This window comes from Delphinapterus leucas, chromosome 14, assembly GCF_059928025.1.
Source record: "Delphinapterus leucas isolate spDelLeu-1000000601 "Yukka" chromosome 14, BTC_Dleu_Yukka2, whole genome shotgun sequence".
Lineage (NCBI taxonomy): Eukaryota > Metazoa > Chordata > Mammalia > Artiodactyla > Monodontidae > Delphinapterus > Delphinapterus leucas.
In genome coordinates this window covers 5,883,097-5,898,742 of record NC_143142.1, presented here as the reverse complement: position 1 = coordinate 5,898,742, position 15,646 = coordinate 5,883,097, and the positions used below count along the sequence as shown (strand labels likewise).

Here is a 15,646-nt window from a genome sequence, read left to right as displayed (position 1 = left end):
TCGCTCACCTCCAGCCCCTTCCCTGCGGCCCCGGGAAGCGCAGGCACTGGTCAGCGTCACACACCCACAAGGGACAGAGCTGGGACTCAAACCCAGGAAGAAAGGCTCCAGAGTCTGTGCTGAACTGCAGGCCTGCCACTTCTGAGCACGTACTGTATGCCAAGGACTGCACGAATATGGCTCATGCCACTCTTATAATGCCCCTCGGTGATGGCATCCCAGCCTCATTTTGGAGGATGAGGGAAAATGAGGCCAAGACAGGGATGGGCCAGGGTCACAAGGCTGAGGAGTTGGTTATCATTACAAACAGTGACAGGGAACTCAGTGTGTCTAAGTCACCACCCCTGTAAGCGCTTCTGTTTTCTTTCACCAAAACCCCACACAGGTGGTTGTCCTGGATTAAACAGTGTTCCCCACCCGCCGCCAAATTTCATGTCCACCCACCTGTAACCTGTGAATGTGACCTTATTTGGAAAAAAAGTCTTTATAGATGTGATCGAGTTAAGATGAGGTCATGCTAGATTAGGGTGGGTCCTTTTAAGAAGAGGAAAATTTGGACAGAGACACACAGAGGGAAGACAGCCATGTACGATGCAGGCAGGGATTGGAATGTCTAGAAGCCAAGAAGCGCCAAGGATTGCCAGCAACAGCAGAGGCTGGAGGAGGAGAGGCAGGACCCTCCCCTGGAGCCCTCAGAGGGAACCCAGCCCTGCCGACACCTTGATTTCGGACTCACGGTCTCCAGAACTGGGGGAGAATACATTTCTGTTGTTTTTAAGCCACTAAGTTTGTACCTTGTTACGGCAGCCCCAGGAAACTCATACAGTGGGTGATACTCTAATTCCCATTGTACAGATGAGGAAACTGAGGCACAGAGAGGTTGACTAGCTTGCCTGAGGTCACAGAGCTAAAAGGTCCAGAGGCTGAGGTCCAGTTTCTCTCCGGGGACGGGGGACCCTCTGCAGCTCATCCTTCTAGGCCTGGCTCCTGGAAGTCTCCTGGGATGCCTGGGGCAGGCTCAGTGGTCCCAAGGCCCTGGGGACACCTGGCTGCTCACTTCCTGGGCTCCCTGAGGGAGGGACCAGGGTTGGCTCATCTCTGGGTACCCCTGCCCTGCACAGGGTGAGGCACTGGGTCGATGTAAATGGGTAGGAGGATGGGTGGGTACCATCTGTCTCGGGCACAGCTGGGTTTTGGGTACCTTCCTGGGTTTCTGAGGGCCGGGGGCACTGGAACATTCCTAGCCTCTCCACCCCCGCCCACTGTGGAGAAGGAGTCCTGGGGGCTGCCAGCACCTGCCTCCCGGCCCCGATCCCCTCCCGCCGCCTGGAACAGGCAGCCATTAGCAGCCACCCTGAGCGGTAATCGTCCAGATTGCTATAATTCACGGCGGACAAGCACACTGGCACTCATCACATTATCACAAATGTCACTGAGCAGGGCCTCGGCGTGCACGGTCCCCGGGGGGACTCGCACGCTGCCGTCTCCACAGGCAGGACCCAGGATGAGCTCGCTGCCGCCACTGAGGATTCAACCTTGAGACAGTGGGGCACACTCCCGTCCCAGCCGGTGAGTCATCCCCAGCCGTCTCCCAAAGGAAGAGAGAGGGCAGCCTCTGACTCAGCCGACTCCCGGTTCCCGGGCAACTGGGAAGGAGCTGGGGATGGGGCTGCCATGACGACAGAAGACACAGCACAGGCTGGTAGCCCTGGGACATGCACGTGGAGCCCCTCACGGCCCTGGTGGGTGGGTCCCCGGGCAATATCACTGCCGGTGGCTGAGATCCCAGGGTCTCACGTGTGGTTAAAAAAACCATGCAATTCTATACAAATGTTCACAACAGCATTATTCACAATAGCCAAGAGGTGGAAACAACCCAAGTGTCCATCAAGCAATGGATGAATGGATAAATAGAACTCCTCTGTCCACACGGAGGAATACAACTCAGCCATAAAAAGGAATGAGGTGCTGACACAGGCTACGACATGGATGGACCTCAACAACATGATGCTGAGAGAGGCCAGACACAAAGGGGCATATGCCATGTGATTCAATTCACGCCGACGTCCTAAACAGGCAAATCCATAGAGACAGAAAGCGGACTAGTGGGCACCAGAGGTGGGCAGGGCTTGGGGAGAATGGGGAATGACTGCTAATGGGTACGAGGTCGCCGTTTGGGGTGGCAGAAGGTTCTGGGGCAAGAGAGAGGTGATCGCTGCCCAACGCCATGAATGCACTTAATGCCACTGAATTGTCCAGTTTAAAATCATTAAAATGGTAGGTTTTTACATTATACGTATCTCGCCAAAATTAAAGGGGGGAAAAAACATCACACATTTTCAAATAAAGCCTCTTTTGCACCCCATGGTGCAATCCATACCAAAAACCACAAAGTAGACACAGAAGACAGAAGAAAAGGACAGCGTGGCCCCCTTGGGGGGCTGACAGCACCCACTGATCCCCGGCAGCCAGAGACCATGCGCACAGGCCCCCGTTGGTGCTCCTGAGACGCTGAAAATAGGGCCTCACCTGCGAGAGGAACCAAGGCAGCTCCTCCTCTTCTGAATGAGGCTGAGGGTCCAGCCCGGCCCTTCCTCCAGGCCGGCCTCACCAGAGGCCTGGGAGCTTGGAGGAAGGAGGTCTGGAGCCTCCAAGGGACAGCGTGCCCGGGCAGGAGCCCTGAGGGGAGGGGCTCGGTCCCCGGTAGGGGGCCTGATCAGGTCTGGGGCTGCTCCTGGTCAGTTTCTGAAATACCAGGACCAGACGCTCAGGCCCCCAGGCACCCTCTCCCGGGGCAGAGGGAGGGGAGGGGGTGGGCAGGGCAGGCAGCCCATGGTCCAAGGTCTCAGCCTCCGGGCCCAGCTGTCCTCGCACACAACTGTCCCTGTGCACCTGGGTCCTTCATTAGAAAGGCCATTTGCTCCGTCCCTGAGTCATGACCTGGAGCTCTGGGCACAAAGGAGCTGCACCTCAGCAGTGGGGCCTCAGCAGGACCTTGGGGACAAGAGCTGGGAGGCCCAGGTCACCAGCTCCAGGACCGGGCCATCCTCGGCCTCTGCCCCTCACTCCCTCGTCCACAAAACGGCCGGAAACAAGACTCACCTCTCAGGGCTGGGGTCAAGATGAATGAGAGCAAGCAGGCAAAAGGGGGCTCAGATGCCACCTCAGCCTTGGCCTTCCTGCCGGCGCTGAGCTAGTCTGACGGCCCCTGCCCTGGGCACAGGAGAGGGAGGGGCAGCTAGAGCATCTCCCAGAGATGGGGGCCGGGGGATCGACACCGACGTAGCCCCGACAGTGCCGGGCCATCCTTGGGACGCTTAGTGCCTGTTACCTCTGGCTTCTCTTGGCCAACCCGGATGCCCCTCTCTTTCACAGATGGGGAAACTGAGACCCAGAGATTGGTCACTGAGCCAGGAAGCCAAGGGCCCAGCCATTCTGGCTCCAATGAACAATGAATGTGCTGGTGGCTTCTACAGAGAACGCGGCGTCAGCACCACAGCGCAGGGAGACGGCGCAGCGAAGGGGAACAGCTTGACCCCGTGACCCCGCCGCGGTGGCCACCAGCAGGCTCTGCACCTCCCAAGGCACCCGGGTGCTCTGCCGCCACTCAGTCTGCAACACCATGATATGCTGGCCCCAGTGGTCACGGAAGCCGTACACCGACAACATGGCCACACAGACCCATTTTCTGGAGGACAAAACTGAGGCTCCGAGGAGACACGGCCAATCTGAGAACACCCACTGCAGACCACACCACAGCCCCGTTTAAGGGCACAGGTCAACCTCCTCCCCACCACACAAGCTGCAGGACCCGGATGCCCATCGAGGGCGATTAGAGCAGCCAGAAATCCCTCACCTTTCTTGGCTGTTTCCATCTCTTCTTCGGTCCAGCGAGAACTCTCGTTCATCTCCATGGAAGCTGGAAAGGAAGACACAGCGTGTTGGCAGCAGCCTGGAGCGGGGCACTTTCTCTGCCTCTGGCTACTCGGGGTGCCTGCTGGGTGGAGGGTGTGCAGGCACCTGTTTTACAGAGGGGAACGCTGAGGCGATCCAGGGCCTGGACCCTGAGCTGCCTCTGTATGCATTCGGCTGGGAGCGTGGTGACCACATGAAGGCGGCGGGAGAGGAGGAGGGACGTGATGGGCAGGGACCTCATCTGCGCATGGACCCACTGGGGCCGGGTGACCCTCTGTCGTGAGGGCTGCCCTGGGCATTGCGGGTGTGGAGCAGCATCCCTGGCCTCTACCCATTAGGTGCCAGGATCCCCCACTCCAACTGGGACAATCAAAAACGGTTCCAGACATGGCCACCTGTCCCCTGCGGGAGGGCCCTGCTCTACAGGGTGATTACTATATTCTCCCCTGACTCATGCGGTACGAGGATGGGGCTGCTCGTGTTACTGAGAAGGAACACAGCTGCCTTGGAGTCGGGGGAGTTAGCCGAGTGTCTGCTATGGCTGTTTCTGAGCCTCTCCTCCAAGTTCCCCTACACGTGAGCCCTTGTTCTTCCCTGAAAGTCGCTTAAGATGTCGCGAGGGCGGCGAGCGTGAGGGACGTCAGCGTCACGGACTCAGTGCCTGGAACCGCGCTAGGCACAGAGTATGCACTTGGTAGAGGCCGCTGACCATCACAGGGAAGTTCGGGCAGCTTCCCCGCCCCCTGCTACCATGGCCAGCTTTCCCCTTCCCTCCCACGGCACCCCCAGAGGCAGGCTGTGGAAGTGGAGCCTGGGATGGGAGGTGCCCATCAGAGGGCCTGGGGTTGTGTTTTCCACTCCACCATCCGGCCCCAGCGTCAGCCTGGGGTCCGGGAGAGCTTCCCCAGAAGTCAGGTGTGCCAGTGCCTCCCCTCCTGAAGGGAACCCTCCTGCCCTGGGTCTCCAGGCACTCCAGCACCAGCCCACGGGAGCTGCACGGGGTTTGTGGCCAGCGGGCTGGCTTTGAACCCCAACTGACTGGGACTTTAGAGAGGCAACATCCCTTCTCTAAGGTTCAAACAGCCCATGTATGAAATGGGTACCAATGACCTCCCACGGGGAGAAGGAAGAGGTGCCTGGCACAAACCCTGGGTGTGGACGAGGCGGGCGTCTGTGAGACAGGGAACATCACCTCCATCAACTCCCATCCCGGGAAGCCATCCAGGTGGCTGGGGCCTCAGCCTCAACACTCAGGCCACGGGTCCGGGTTCCCGCACATGCCGGAGGGCAGGCCCCAAACGGCCAAAACGCTACAGACAGCAAGCACACACCGGCTGCCCCCCTGTGGCCGAACTTGGGAACTGCTACTCAATTCTTCTCTCTTTTGTTTCCCCCCTTGGGGTAGGGCGTGAGGCTCAGAGCACCTGGGGGTGGGCACCCACTGAGCAGAAGGAGAAACTGAGGCCCACAGAAATGAAGGTACAGGGAATTCCCTGGTGGTCCAGTGGTTAAGACTCCACACTTCCACTGCAGGGGGCATGGGTTCAATCCCTGGTCAGGGAACTAAGATCCCGCAAAAAGGGGTGGTTTTTCGGTGGCTTGCGGGATCTTAGCTCCCCGACCAGGGATTGAACCCAGGCCCTTGGCACTGAAAGAGCAGAGGCCTAACCACTGGACCACCAGGGAAGTCCCAAGGCCAGATTTTCTGAGTGAAAAACAAAACCAAATTGGTGATCTGGAATTTTATGTGAACTCTCCAGCTCTGGAATAATCACGGCTGACAGCCAGTGAGACTTTCCCATGCTCCAGGCACTGTTCTAGGCCCTTCCTACACACAAAGTCACTAAAACGCTCACCCCACGGTTACAGGCATTACGGGCAACCGCAGTGCCGACGAGGCCACTGAAGCACAGAGAGGTTAAGGAACTCGCCCCAGGTCACACAGCGAGTGTGCAGCTAGTGCTGGGATTCTGAGCCTGCTGTGCTTGCGGCGCCCCTTCTCCAGCCCGAGACTCACCCAGCTCGGCGCTCTGCTGCGGGGTGATGGCCTCCTCGCTGTTGGCCTCATTGGCCATTGAGCGGGTGATGCGGCCTTTGCGTCTTCCCTGGCTGTTGGCGGTTTTGCGGCCTTTGGAGGCCACTGCCTCCTTCTCATCGTTGTCTTCCCCAGAGGTGTCATCTGTCTTCTCCCTAAAGGCCAGGGAGGAGAGACAGGGATGGTTTCACCAGTGCCTGGAACCTAGGTGGCAGTTTCAAGAGACCTGCTTTTCCTTAGCAAGATGAGTGCTGGCTGCCAGCGACTTTCTACTAATCAGAGGGTAGGAAAGAGGGAAAAAGCTTGGGGCGAGGGCTGGCTGGTAGCAGTCTGCAATGCCATCTTAGTTATGAAAAGGGAGGTGTGAACTGGTAGCTGTTGTCTGCTTTACTCTCCTAACAGGGATGTGGGCTTGGAGTTAACCGACTGGCTATTTTATTCACCAAGTAGGGGTGTGGGCTGGTGGCTATCTGCAAGACCATTTTATTCACCAAACAGAGATGCTCTCTGCTCTCTGTCTGCAAGATTACTGGATTAACGGCATGGGGGGGGGTGCAGGCTGGTACAATCTTCAGGCCACTTTAACTCCCCAAAGAGGAGACATCCCCCAAGGGGCCCTGTAAATGACACTGACTTTGCCTTCCGTATTATCACGGACCACTGTGTCCTGCAGAAAACGCAAGAGGAAAGTTTCCTGCCGGTCTTATGCAGGCCGAGCCAGGCGTGTGGGGAGCATGTGACCTCAATAACTGGGGCTGGGACTTTCTCAGAAGCCGACTCAGGAGACTTTACTGCCGGGCTTCTCAGATTTATCACCTCCGCCTTCCATTCATCTTCCTGAAGGGCCTCGCAGGAGCGTCTGGGAGACAAGGGGTAACAAGCCAGATGCTCTCAGAAGCCACATTCCTGAGCCCACTCCAGGTACCTGGCGCTAAGCCGTGCCCACTGCCCCCCCTTCCTCGGAGTGAATCTCCAGCTGGCTGTGCTCCCGCCCCTGGCAGGCACGGGAGGCTGCCGGTGGGGGGCCCCCCCACCCCAGGCGAGGCTGTGCCTTGATCTGCAAGAACTCACACCGACAGCGATCATTCTAAAGGTGAGGCCCGCCGCCTGCCTGCATACCTAGTCCTTCCTTCGGGGAGCGGCGAGCGCCTCTGACCCCCCCTCCCGCCCCCAGCATCTCAGGAGACTCGGCAGAGGAGGGAGGAGGCAAGGAGTTCCAGAGTCACTGCCTGGATTTATTCGCTCAGGAGTGGAGCTCAAATGAGCTCTCAGTCTCTGAGGTCTCCAGAGGCTTCGAGAAAGAAAGGGCGGGCGGGCGGGAGGAGAGAAGAGCGGGCTTCCGGAAGGGGGGCTGTCGGGCACAGGCGGAGCACAAAGTGCCTCCCTTCGAGGCAGGCGATCTGTAGATGCCACCTCTGCGCACACCCTTCCAGGGGGCTGTCCACGGCCCCGTTCATGCCCCCCCGACCCGGGGGTCGCGGCCGGGCCCCTGCCGGGCGGCCGCTGGCCTTACTTGATCAGCTCCTCCTTGCCATCCTCCACGTCCGGCTTCTCGTCCTCCTTCTCGGCCTCCTTCTCCTTCTCCTTGTCCTCCTTCTCCTCCTGGCCGCTGCGGGGCATCTGCTGCTGCTGCCGGGCCCCAGGGGAGGGCGGGGGCGGGGGCGGGGGAGAGGAAAACAGTGAGACAGGTGAGCCTCCGCACCTGGGCTGAGCTTGGCTGGGAACCCAGCACCCTCCCGTGGTGTGAGCTGGGCAGAAACCCCCGGGCACTGCGGGGAGGCAGGAGTCACGGGGTGAGGTATAGAAAGTGCTAGTGTCAGACGCCTGGCCTCTTTCACTTGGTGACTGTGTGACCTTGGATGAGGGTCTTGACCTCTCTGTGCTCTGATTCTTCCCCCTGAAATCGTGCCGACCCCTCAGCCAGGGGCGGGGAAGCTGAAATGAGAGGCCCCTTACAGAGCTGGCATCTGGCACCAGTATTTACGTGGGGCGGAAGCCCCCAAGGCAGGAGGGAGGGGGCCCTGGTCAGCTTCAGGCAAGAGCACGGTGAACGTGGGGAAACCTGGGTCACACCCTGACGCCCCAGCCTGCCTGCCCCTGACAAAGCTCAGGCCATCTCTCTAAGCCTCAGTCTCCACGTCTGTAAAATGGGCAGATGGAAGTGTTGTCCCCAGTCCCCGGGGGCCCGTGTGAGGATGGTTGCTGCTATGATGAGGGTCCACTTTTGCTGCCGTGGGCCTGTTCTTCCTCTCACGTCAGTCAGCCCTCAGAGGGGAAAAGAGCAGGCCCCGCTGGACAGGAGAGATCAAAGGGGCTCACAGCAAAACCAGCCACCCTCCCCCAACCCCCGCAGGCCTGTTCCTTTCATCTCCTTCCCAAGTGGGCAGGGACAGGTGCTGGCACCAGGCTGCTGACACTGCCCTCACCGAGAGGGGGGGGGGGAGTGGGAGCTCCTCCCCACACCGTCACCCTTTCTGTCCAGCCTGATTTCTCTTAAGGCACACACTGATTCTCTTGGCCACCCCGAAGTCCTCCTTGCGGGCAGCTGCCAAACCAGACCATCTTTCCATCCCTTGGAAAAGATGAGCCAAGTGAAATGAAAACAAACACGCCGCAAAGCCTTTCAGTGTGTACCGAGGGGCGTGGTCACACCAATTCTCCAACCAAGGAGAAAGAAACCAAAGCCCACGGGGAAAGTAAGGGTGGGGTTCGAGGGTTCCCGGTTCCCTTTCTCCCCATCTTTCCTCCACACCAGGAACGCAAGCCAGTCCCTGGCACAGGCTGCCCTGGCCTGTGACCTCACCACCACCAATCCCCCCCTGCCCCTCTCTGTAGCTTTAATTTATGGCTCACGATGCGGCTGAACACAGAGGCCAGCTACAGGCATTCTGTGGACGCCGGGGCACACAGCGGGGGCCTGCACATTCACGGGGAACCGTGGGCTTCCCGAGGCTGCAGCAGTGTCCACCCCGGAACCTCCTGGCTCAGGTCTGCCCCCTTCTCTCTATTCTGTAAGAGGAGGGGCTGGAGGGGGGGAACAGCCTCCCTCTACCCCCTGCTATGTTGCGGTCAATTCCCGACGCGTGGCCCAGTGTCCTTGAACTAGCCTGTCCCTCACCACCACCCCAAACCCTGAAACACTATACTTCCAATAGCCAGGGAGCTGTGGCCGCCTCTCACCCCTGACATGTGGAGCCTCTGCTGGAGCTGGCCCCGCAGATGGTAGCTGGGGCGGAGTAGACGAGGGGGACCAGGGACCAGGACCCAGAGCCGGGGGAGATGGCACAGCCGACTGAGGAGGGTTCCTCCTCCCAGGGGGCTGCTCGGCATGGCTGCTGTGGCCACCAGTGAGACATGCCCGGCTTCTGCACACCCAGGAACCTGACGCCCAGGGCCAGAAAGGGCAGGGCCGGGGCTTTCCAACGGCAGGGAGCGTGACGTCTCCTAAGACCACCATTGGTGCCAAGAACCCCCAGCTGGGCTGCAGCCTCACTCCAAAGCTTTACCTGCTGTCCCTCCCAGCAGCCGTCTCCAGGCTTCCCTCCTGGAGCAGCTGTTATTGGTCCCCGGGTCCAGGCTGGTGGGGTCTCCAGGCCCCCTGGAATCTCATCCTTGGGCCGCCAAGCAGGCCACTGTCTGCCCCCGGCACGGCCAGCACGGCTGACCAGGGCTGCTGCCCAGCGAGTCTGCACCTGCGCCCTCCTGCCCAGGGCCTTCCTGCCGCCGTCCCCCTCCAAATCCTCAAGAAGCCCCACTGCGGAAGATGCCAGCATTTCCCAAGAGCTTCCTACACGCCCGACACTGCGCTGTGCACAGTCTATTGACCAGCTGCTCCCAGCCCCTCTGCAGTCCTGAGGATAAAGGCAAAGATGAAAAAACCAGCAGTAACAGTGACCTGGGGGTCGTCCAGGGGGGCTGCTCCGCCCCCACAGCACGCCGAGCGCCTTGCAAATATCAATACTATTCCACTTACTGCCCTTAGCCTGCCTCAGGTGGAAAAGGGCAGTGATCACTGCTCCCGTTCTGCAGAAGAAGAAACTGAGGTTCAGACTGGCAAAGCTGCACCATCTCAGAGCGAGGGAAAAGGGGGTCTCAGAGTGGGGAGCGGGTGTGATCTTGTCGTCCCCAAGGCCCCGCTGAGAGTCTCACCCAACTCCACACCCTGGTCAGCATCTGGGGCCTCAGGTGGGGGCGCTCTGGGGATCCCTGCCCCTTTCTGCCTAGCCTACCCTGTCCCCCTTGCAAGATTCCTCGAGTCCTGATCTGGGCCTGGGCCAGCCCATAACGACCCCCTCCCCTGAATAATCACCCACTTCACAGCATTAATAATAAAAAAGCTCCAAGTGCCATGTGCCGGGCACATGTTCTATGTACTCCCTCATCTCCTTTACCAACCCCCATCTTGCTCCCATTTTACAGAAGAGGAAACTGAGGCACTGCCAAAGCTGGGAAACGGCAACGCCAGGATTCAAACCCAGAGCCTGAGTTGACCCTGGTTACACCCAGGCCTCTCTCCCTCCTGCCATCTCCATCCCCTCCACCTGCCTCCGCCCAGTCTCGTGAGGAGGGTCCAAAGACCTAGTCAGCTCTAGAACCTGGTCATTATTCCCCTCGGTTGCGTCCCACCCAGGTGCGCGATCCCAGTGTCAGACCCCGTGACCTTCTTCTCCCGGACACTCCAGGGCAGGGGCAGGCGACTCCCACACCTCACCCTCTGGGAGAAGCGGGTGCGGCGACTTCAGAGCCACCCTGGAGCCGTGGCACAGAACCCCATGGACGGGCTCCCGGTTTCCTGGGGCCTGAACTCCACCTCCCTCTGGAGAGGTGTCCGTGTGCCCCGAGCTGAGTGATGCGAGTGGAAAAGGATGAAAGGGAGAAACCCCAGGTCAGTCCTGGTCTTAAACGTGGTTTCCACTGGGAGGGACCGTCAGGCATAATGGTGACCACCTGCCTGGCCTCCTGGTGGGCACAGGAGGTGAGCGGCTGTCGTGGGGATGCTCCGCTCACTCTGGGAGATTGACGGCGCGAGAGGGAGGTCCAACTGCCAGGCCCCGGTCAGCCGCCTCTGTCCCCGAAAGCCTTCGACGTCAGAGGACAGCAGATACAGCGACGGCTAACTCAGGGACGATTCACGCGCACTAGGGCTCCGCTGCTGATCTCAGGCCCGTCGCGGATCGCAGAACGGCACTTGCTGGGTTGCATGGGCAATTTAAAGCCGTTGTTCTCAAAGCTGCACACACAGATCACCTGAGGAGCTCTGGGAAGTCCCGACGCCCAGGACCCACCCACACCAGTCGCATCAGAATCTCAGGGTGAGAGGCCGGAATCAGCGTGTTTAGTTCCCAGGTTATTGCCATGGGCAGCCAGGTTTGACGACCAGAGCGTAAGACAAGGAGCCAGCCAACTTTCTGTAAGAGCTAGATGGTAGACCCTTTAGGGCCATCGGTCCATCGGTCTCTTTTGCAACAACTGACTCTGCCGTTTGTAGCTTGAAAACAGCCAAACTGTAAACAAGTGAGCATGGCTACACGCCAACAAAACCGTTTACAAACACAGGTGGGGGGCCAGATTTGGCCTGCAGGCCATAGTGTGCCCACCTCTGCTACCGACTAGCACTGTTCAAAATGAAATGCACACACGAACCACCTGGGGATATTGGGAAAATGCAGATTCCCACTCCGTGGGTCTGGGGCAGGCCTGAGACCCTCTATTTCTAGGTAGCTCCCAGGGACGCCAGATACTGTTGGTTGCCGGACGACAGCGTGAGGAGCAAGGCTTCCGGGGGTCCCTGTTTCACAAAACACGTCCAGGACCCCTGCCACGGGCAGAGCGGATGCCTGTGGACACGGGAGAAGAACCAGAAGCCAGACTCCACCGTCTCAAATGATTCCGGAGCTCAGGATGAGGTTCACCTTTGCTTTCCAGACATGCCATCGGTCACGCCGACAATGGGCTTCGTGCCCAGTGCTCGGTCGTGAACGTCCCTCCCAAACCACAGCACAGCTCTGAGGAAAACCTGCCCGGATCTATGGTTAGCCAGAGCCATCAGTTCAAATCCCCGAGGGACCCCTACTTCCGGAGCGCTGAGTGCTGGACAGACTGAGCGTGCTCTGTGCTGAAGCCCCAGACTGGCTGGGAGCCGTGCAGAAAATGATATGAATAAAAACAACAAATGCTGATGAAGTACCACGAACATGTGACGAGGCTTTCTCCTCCTCATTTGATACCTGCAGTTAATAAAATCCTCCCAACAACACTGGCATTATCTCTGTTTTATAGAAGAGCATACAAAGACACAGAGGGGTTAACCCGCCGAAGGTCACACAGCATTTCCTAGCAAGATCCTACAGGCAGGTGCTCTGTCTCTCACCCTGGGGAATCACAGGCCCCTCTTCACCCCCGTTTAAGCCAAACTGTTCATTCCCTCCACAAGCACGCTCACAGAAAATACAGTCCCCGACCTTCCGGAGCTAGGACAGGACCGATGGAGGTTGCAGGGACAAGAAAACTTTAAAAAGGCCCAGCACATGGCAGGTGTGACAGTGATTCGTCCTGACCAGCGGGGATGAGGTAGGAGGCCTCCGAGCTGAACCTCCAAAGGCTTTTGGCGGAGAAGGATGAGAGGGGACGTTTCAGGGAGCGGACTTCTTCGGGCAAAAGCATGCCGACGTGAAATCGCCCACGGTCCTTAGAGAATGACATACTGGACTTGGCTGCAGAGCTGGACTGGCTTTAACGCCCGTGCTCAGAAATGCGGGAGGTGCCCTGACAGCTGTGCACAGCCACTGAGGGCTTTTGTCAGAAGGTGGAGGGTGGGCAGGATTGATGTGTTCCACGCCGTGTTTTAGGGCGATGTGGCAGCGGGTCAAGGGGTGACCATTGGTTCCAGGAATGAGAGGAGAGAGTCCAGTGAAAAGGTGGTACCAACCATCCAGGGAGGAGCTGGTGAGGTTTAGTGCTCAGATGACGACGGGTCCTCTAAATGCCTGATGAGACCTTCCTGACACCCATCAACACCGACTGCGGCACAATCTCACTCATTCATTCAACAAACACTCTGCTGAGCATGTACTACGTGCCAAGTGCCTCCAGTGAGCAAATCCAGGTGGGGGCTGCCCTCGAGACACCCTATCTCTTGGCAGTGGGGGAAGGGAGATCGCAGGAGCCCAAGGTTGGTGGGAGGAGTGGGGTCAGGGGTCAGGACCAAGACACAAGAGTTTTCTGTTGCTGGCAGCCCCTCCCTGACATTCGGCCCCCACCATTCTGATCCAGTTCACGTGTCTTCCTGGAAGGAAAAGGCAGGCAGGGGATGCCGCCTTGGCCCGTGAAGGGAGTCCTTTATAAGACACACAGATACAGGTGTGTTGGGCCAGCGCGTACCAGCTCACGAGTGCAGACTTCAGTTTCCATGAATTTTGCAGGTTAGTTGTTAAAAACAGCCATTATTAAAAATGGAAACGCACAACTTTACAATTAAAGAAATTATCATAAAAACAATGGTAGTTAAGTACTCAAAATGCATCCCTTCCCAATTACTTGACTCCATTTGGCTGTTATCTGTGCTCTCGTATGCCACTGCATCCACACGGCACAAGTAGGATGCGGTCCCATCCCCCGAGGCGCTATGCACGCCCCCTTCCCAATTCCACGTTCAGGGGGTAGCTTGGAATCAGCATGATGGGAGCATTTACACCATGGTAATTGGCACGCGCTACAGTCGGGGCTTCGCCCCCTGAAAGCTGGCTGTTAGACACTCACCAGCGCTCCACTGCACACAGACGTGTCCCCAGAACCTGAGCAACGTTCAGCACCCTCGCCTGTGACGTCTGTTCTGCCTGCAAGGAGATGGCTGCTTGAGGCAGCTAAGGCTCTGTTTTACTGTCAGTAGATCCTGTCCCGCTCCTTGGAATAAAATCAGTGGTCCACGGCACAAGGCTGGGCGATCTACCCCCTGCCCACCTCACCTACCTCCCTAATCCCCACCTTCTCCTCCTGCAAGGTGCCACACTTGTTCCTGCCTCAGGGCCTTTGCACTCACTGTGTCCTCTGCCTGGGAGACTCTCCCTCCAGCTCTGCCTGACCAGTTCCTTCTTATCGCTGAGGTCGGAGCCCAAAGGATCCCTCCTCCGAGAAGCCTTCAGAGTCTGCTCCCTAAAAGCTGCCCTCTCTCCTGTCAACCGCCTCCTGACCGCAGCTTACCGTCTGTAAGCGTTGCTACCACCTGAAAGAACCACGCTAATTTACTTGTGCACTGTCCGTCTCCCACGTGGACGTGACAGCTCTGGGGACCTCGTCTGTCCTGTTCACTGGGGCATCACCTAGAATGGTGACGTTGTGATGGAAGGACAAAACACGCCTGAACTTGGTCACCGCCTGCCCTCCCCCGGGGCCCCCTCCTGTTGTGGCCGGAGCTGGCCCAGGCCACACGAATGCTGCTCTTCTGGTAACTATTTCCTGATTCTTGGCAGCCGAGCTCGAAACGCTTGGATGGGAGGTCTGTCAGCCCCACACAGCCTCTCGCCTCCTGGGGTCTGACTGATTCACACTCACATTTTCCACGTCCTCCTGTCCCTTTGGTGTGGTGCGCCTCAGACGGTGCCGACGGGGAGCTGGGTCTCCCCCGCCACTGCATCACAGCCCATGAGAAGGCCGTGTCTCTCGTCTCCCAAAACGGCAGCCCAGCTTGCTGGGTCCCTGGGGCCTGGCCTTCCTGAGAACTGCGTCCCCCGGGATGTGTCTGGGAGACTGTGGGCCTAGACGAGCCTCCCATAGGTCCCTGCCCACTTAGCACAAAACTGGGCAGGGAATCAGGGACATCTGCTTGCTGGAGCCCTAAATCTGGACACAATCCCGTCCCCAGCGGAGCGGAAGCGGCTGCCTCCCTCAGGCCTGGGCGGCCCGGGAAAGTCCAACGGACCCCCAAGCTGGAGGCCCACCCGGCCAGGGTGGCGGTTTGGGGCAAGCACGCTCGCGCTCACCCAGCAGGCAGGGACAAGCTCAGCCCAGTCTGGGGCCTGCTACGCGGCCCCTCCGTAGATTTCACAGGCCCAGGGGGGCGGCCAGGGTCTGGGAACCGGCACTGACTGCACGGTGGCTGCCCCTCCCCCTGGGGGCTGCGCTTGGCCAGCCCTGGCCTGGAATGCCTTCCGGTCACGCTGTCCCCTGTGCAAGCTGCCTGAGGCGCGGGAGTCTCTGGAGTACAGAGCAACTGGGAACAAGGTCACCTGTCCCTCGACAGGGAGCTGGGAGGGGAGGCGGGGGAGGGGAGGGAAGATGAAGGAGGGTGGGTGCGGGGGACACAGACAGAGACAGGATGGATGGGGGGAAGGGGGCCTGCAGGAGAGATGGGGGAAGGGGGCCTGCAGGAGAGATGTGGGAAGGGGGCCTGCAGGCCAGAGGTGGGGGAGGAGCAGGCCCCACCTCCCTGGACTTCCCCCATGACCCCCCAGGAGTGGGAGGCTGGGCGCCCTGTCCCCGTGCCCATCTCCGTGGGAAGAGAAGACAGCCCATGTGGCCTCGAGGAGGAGACCCCAACCGGCGCAGCTCCCAGCTGGGACCCCTCCCCTCTGCGGCCGCATCACCCTGGAGGATGGAAGCAGGGGCACTCACCCTCGGGGACAGCCCCCTCCGCAGCATGGCCCCCCCATCGCCAGGAGGGCCACGTGGCCACCCCCGGTCACTGCTGCGGAGCTGGGC

The 15,646-nt window shown here is 59.2% G+C and overlaps 1 protein-coding gene across 33 annotated transcripts in view; it reads right to left on the bottom strand.

Annotated features, from left to right (window-relative positions):
* The window catches only part of NCOR2 (nuclear receptor corepressor 2), a 224,483-nt gene that overhangs the window by 66,852 nt on the left and 141,985 nt on the right, over positions 1 to 15,646 (bottom strand). For 31 of the 33 annotated variants that reach the window (XM_089894358.1, XM_089894378.1, XM_089894383.1 and 28 more), the window contains 3 exons: positions 7,464 to 7,579; positions 5,933 to 6,105; positions 3,857 to 3,919 (listed from right to left, as the gene is read on the bottom strand). In XM_089894358.1, coding sequence (XP_089750484.1) covers positions 3,857 to 3,919; positions 5,933 to 6,105; positions 7,464 to 7,579 — 352 coding nt within the window. The remainder of the gene's footprint in view (positions 1 to 3,856; positions 3,920 to 5,932; positions 6,106 to 7,463; positions 7,580 to 15,646) is intronic. The other 2 variants (XM_089894361.1, XM_089894366.1) reach the window with 1 other exon arrangement.